The sequence below is a fragment of the Jatropha curcas genome, chromosome 11 (assembly GCF_041381405.1).
Source record: "Jatropha curcas cultivar XTBG-Jc1 chromosome 11, XTBG_Jcur_1.0, whole genome shotgun sequence".
NCBI classification, from domain to species: Eukaryota; Viridiplantae; Streptophyta; class Magnoliopsida; order Malpighiales; family Euphorbiaceae; genus Jatropha; species Jatropha curcas.
In genome coordinates this window covers 1,013,831-1,018,570 of record NC_143161.1, presented here as the reverse complement: position 1 = coordinate 1,018,570, position 4,740 = coordinate 1,013,831, and the positions used below count along the sequence as shown (strand labels likewise).

Here is a 4,740-nt window from a genome sequence, read left to right as displayed (position 1 = left end):
TAGGGAAAACAAAATCACAATTATCTACAGGCAGAAGGTGACAGCATGAGTTTTAACATCTCAAATCACAAAAAATTCACCTCACATTTTCTTTTAATTTTTACATAGAAACATGTTGGAGTTTCCTACATGATCCTCTGAATACAACAACAACTTTCATGTTACATGAAAAGATTGCATGAATATACTGAATGGTGAAAATATATAAAATTTACTTGTTCATATGAAGGCACCTTGAGGACAACTGTTGTTGCTCTATACAGAGTCCACTCCTTCAACTTGCTGTCGAGCGAGGTATCTTTCTCTTCGCTCTTTCTACAAAAGGAATAGAACAACTATTAAATAAACCATGTTAAGTTATAAGTGGAAATGAGAATTTTTCCTCTGGCATTCAGATGATGACTCACCCATTCATCTATCACAAGTCCTTCCCCGATAATTCTTGGACCTGCTTCTTCTGGAGGCTTTTTGCGTGCTTCAACTGCAGCATCAGCATCAGCCAATTGACGCTTCAACTTCTCTAGAACCTGTAAAAATGAAGATGCATCCACGTAAATGGAATTCTCTTAGCTTCTAATGCACAGGAAACCCATTAAAATTCATGGGAAACATTTGTAAAACAACAGAAACTGGTTGCTAAAAGTGCAAAAGGTGACTTGTATTACTATTAACATATTATCGGTACTTACAGGACTTGGCCGCTCTGGATCTAGGAAAACGACTCGCAATATTTGCTCTATTGCTACGTGATCCTTCTGCTCTTCAAACTAAAAAGAAAAAGCATCCAACAAGATGAGCCATGAATTCACCAAAGAAAATTTAAGCATGCCACAACAATATTTTAGATACACAGAGAAGAGCAAGCCAAAAAAACTTGTGAAGAACTTCTGGAATGTGAATACAATAACAGCAGCCGGGCAACCATATATTGGCATTGGATTATTACACAATCAAAAACACTTCACGGCCAAAAGAAAAAATTGAAATCGCCATTTGGAGCAATTCTCAACATGGGATGCATGTTTAATTAACAATGAACCATTATGATGCCAGGAAATTTTGATCATAGAAAATGCAACTCCTTATGCATATTTGTAAGCATCAAATTACATACATCAGGCAGTCAATAGCAAGATATTGTCTTTTAATTGCAAAAGGCCGAAATAAGTATGAAAACTTACAGTAATGCATAACATGTCTAATGTCGTACTCATTTACCAGTCCATAGGGATATGCTAAAGAATCATAGTTGTATCAGTATTCTCAATCCAGAGTAAAAATGCCCATGACTATAAAAAATAAAAGAAATACATGGAATCAAGACAAAATATATCGGCAGGTATCCATTGAGAGAAACAATTATAAGAACATTCTACGCACCAGCTCAGGTACATATTCCATCATGCCTTTCACCTTTAAGCTCATTATTTTAAATTTAACCTTGCTCTTCTGTTCCATTGGTTTCTCATTGTTTTCTGGGTGCTCAACAAACTTGAATACTGATTCCAAAATATAAAATAGCATTTTGTAAGCACTGGATTACCATGAACATTGTCCCAAACACAATAACATAAATAGAATATCAAGAGTGATTACCAGTCGCTATGATACTTTCCCCAGGGGCAAGTATAGCTCCTGGAGGACGCATGAAACAACTTTTTGGTGCAGTTGTTTGAAACTAAAATGAGACAAAAAAAAAAAAAAAAAAAAAAAGGCAATCCATCAGAAAATTCAGACATTTATTTGTTCTGGAGAGTAAAAGATCAGTCTGAACAACATGATATAACACAAAGTGATACAGTGAGCAACTGTAAAAAAGCATCAATAGTCTAGCTCTAAGTTCCAATTTAGTGCCACATACACAATCCAAATATCCTACACAGGTCAATACCATGAAAAATAAAAATGATGAAGCATGCCTAGAAACACAAGAACTCCAGCTAGTACCTTGAAAGCTACAAAAGACTTGCTAGTATTTTTTATTTTGATGGCACTTCTGACCTGCTTCCCAGGTTCATCTACACAAAAAAAAAAAAAAAAGGATACAAATTCAAATAAATCATCAGGCACCAATCAACCAATTGATATTTCATTAATACTGACAGAAAAGGAGAAAAGAAAAGCATTAATTTCCATAGAAAAAGGAATGTGGTGAATTATATATATTTATCTACTCTATGGGTCCTTCTCATGGTACAACCAGGTAAAGATACCCTCTTTCCTGTTGGTACAGTCTCAAAGGCCATGGTACAACTCTGTGCCATGGCAAAGCCTCCAAGTGTGTCAAAGGTGAAGGGTACCAATACCCAGAGCGCAACATAGAAATTTTCTACAATTCAATAGGTCATACAAGTAAGTTACTATCTCCATCACAAAGTAATTATTGATGTAAATGTTTAAGAATGTGTATAAACCCCCTTTCAAGCAGTATTCATGTGCAGCTAGTTCTTCTTAAAACTGATTCAAGTCCGGAAATTTGGGCAACATTTTGATCCTTTCTATTTCTATGTTACCAAATCCTTGATGCTCGACGCATCAATTTTGCAAGTTTCAAACTTCCTCCCCAGTAGAAGAGCAAAATACCCAAAAGAGTTGGTGCATAGATGTGCCATTTCCTGAATTAAACTCGATTGCCACAAATGACCTACCTCATATCAGCCAGCTTAAATATGTCGTCACTCCAAAAGAAAAGAATGGAAAGTTTTTAGAATCAAACAATCAAGTCATTTGACCTCTAAAGAAGCGGAAAATTCTCCAATAATAAAAATTCGGGCCATTAAAACACTCAATTTCTAATTTTAAATTACCAACCATCTATAAAGGAAATCAAATTTTGGAGTACCTGAGGACCAATTTAGGCTCAACGCGTAATATCTATATTAAGTATCAATCAGCAATTAACACAACCAACTTTAAGTCAAATAAAGTTATAAATCCAACAAAATTGACTTCAAACAGAACACCGAAAAGAGATCGCAGTTATGGCAAAAAAAATCAAAACAAGAAAAATGAAATTTATTGAAGCACTAAAAGGGGAGAGACTTACAAGGAAAGTAAAGCTTAGTTGCAGGATCAAGTTTAAGACGACGCCGTGTTAGCAAAAGCGATCTGGCAACAGAAGACACCGAATTCGAAGCCTGAGTATTCGATCCTTCAACTTGTGAGTTACTTTGACTGTGTTGATGCGTTGACGAAGACGGCGTCGTGTTACCGTTGCCTCCTCTAAACGGCATCTTGAAGAGTCCCCAAACTTTGTTGTTGTTCGTACTATTATTATTAGTATCAGACGGAGACTTGTGCTCAGCTATAGCCATGATTGGTTATTTCAATTTGTCTCTCAGAGCATCTAGCACGGCATCGTTTCTCTGTTACTTTCTGTGCTAGCTTCCTTTCGGGAAATCAAGAGAAAGAAGGAGAGAGACAGGAGAAGTTTTGTTTTTGGTGCAGTGGTTAAAGGAGGAGGAAAGCTGTTCTGGGAAAGATTGAGAGTCGAATTTCAGCCTTGAAGCTGTGAGATACAGAGATGACCGGACATTAGGGAGAGCATTTAATTAGTTTTGATTTGTCGTATTCACGTCCGTGCCTTCTAAATGACTAAAAGTTCTTCCTTCCAATTCTACCGCTCCAAAACCACGTCGTATTTGACCATGCTGGTTGACCATCTCACGCGGAAACCACGTAGCAGTAGGTAATTATATAAAATGCAGTAGCATTATAGGTAATTAACTATTTTATTTCCGAATTTTCTCTAATAAAGTTATTATTTTATTCAAGTGTAATGTAATTAAATTATTTAACAAAAGGTGATATTAATAAAATAATTCAAAAATGGAGATAAATTTTAAAGATAAAATAATAATAAAATTATGAAATACCAGTAAGAATATGACAATAAAAAAGAGCTTTTTGTTTTTGTTTTTTTAGATTTTCCTTTGATGCGTTAAACATTACGTTGACGTGGAATATTGACTTTGGGGAAAGTTTTGGCTCATTTAGAAGTGTTTACTGTAGGAGATGGTGGGATTAGTTGATTAAATCAGGTTTTGAATTGATGGAAAATATCAGTAATTGAATGTGAAACCAAAAAAAAAAAAATACAAATGGATTTACTGTTTTTTCCATTAGGTGACGTAATATTATTTGGAATGTTGGACAGCTGGAGATTAATTACCAGTAGTATTTTGTTTTTCTCTACACTGTATTTGTAACCAGTCAATCACGGCAGGAGTCAAGGCACACCTGTGGTTTAGTTTGTACATTGCATTCTTTTTTGTCTGTATCTTAAAAGGTCAAAACCAGAAGCTTTAATAATTATAATAAAGAAAAAATTAATTTTTGTAGTGATAATCTATTTATTAAAAACTACTTGTCCTAAAATTTTGGTAAATTAAAGAAAGTAATTGTAAATTAATTTTGTTTCAACGGACATCTGACCTTGTCCTTATCCCATTTCTCACGTGGATCGGAACAACTCTTTTTTGAAGCCCACTTTACTGTTAACGTAAACTTACATTAAATGTCGAGTAAAGTCCTAAACCTTTCCAGTCGAATAAGTCTGAGCCCATTTAAAGCCCATTATAAGTTGTAGGCATATTTTTATGTTGACTGCAAATTTTCTAGTGATAATCAGTTTGACCAGAAGTGGAGAGCCGTAAACAAAATTCATCAATTTCGTCACAAAAGGCCGAACTTTATCATTGGACGGCATTTTTTTTGTCAAAACGACAGTTAACACTCGGG

The 4,740-nt window shown here is 35.0% G+C and overlaps 1 protein-coding gene across 1 annotated transcript; it reads right to left on the bottom strand.

Moving 5' to 3' along the window:
- On the bottom strand, window positions 1-3,571 carry LOC105649451 (PapD-like superfamily protein). The gene is made up of 7 exons (XM_012236091.4): window positions 3,047-3,571; window positions 1,948-2,018; window positions 1,597-1,678; window positions 1,381-1,499; window positions 690-767; window positions 408-527; window positions 1-315 (listed from the first exon to the last, which is right to left on the bottom strand). The coding sequence occupies exons 1-7, from the start codon at window positions 3,312-3,314 to the stop codon at window positions 256-258; spliced, it is 798 nt and encodes a 265-aa protein (XP_012091481.1). The 5' UTR covers window positions 3,315-3,571; the 3' UTR covers window positions 1-255.
- Between the last annotated feature and the right edge of the window lie 1,169 nt (window positions 3,572-4,740).

Coding starts and splice junctions, on each gene's coding strand:
- LOC105649451 (XM_012236091.4), bottom strand. CDS start 3,314: ATGGCTATAGCTGAGCACAAGTCTCCGTCTGATACTAATAATAATAGT. Junction 1,679..1,947: donor AGTCTTTTGTAGCTTTCAAG/GTACTAGCTGGA, acceptor GTCTCATTTTAG/TTTCAAACAACTGCACCAAA. Junction 1,500..1,596: donor GGAAAGTATCATAGCGACTG/GTAATCACTCTT, acceptor TTTTGGAATCAG/TATTCAAGTTTGTTGAGCAC.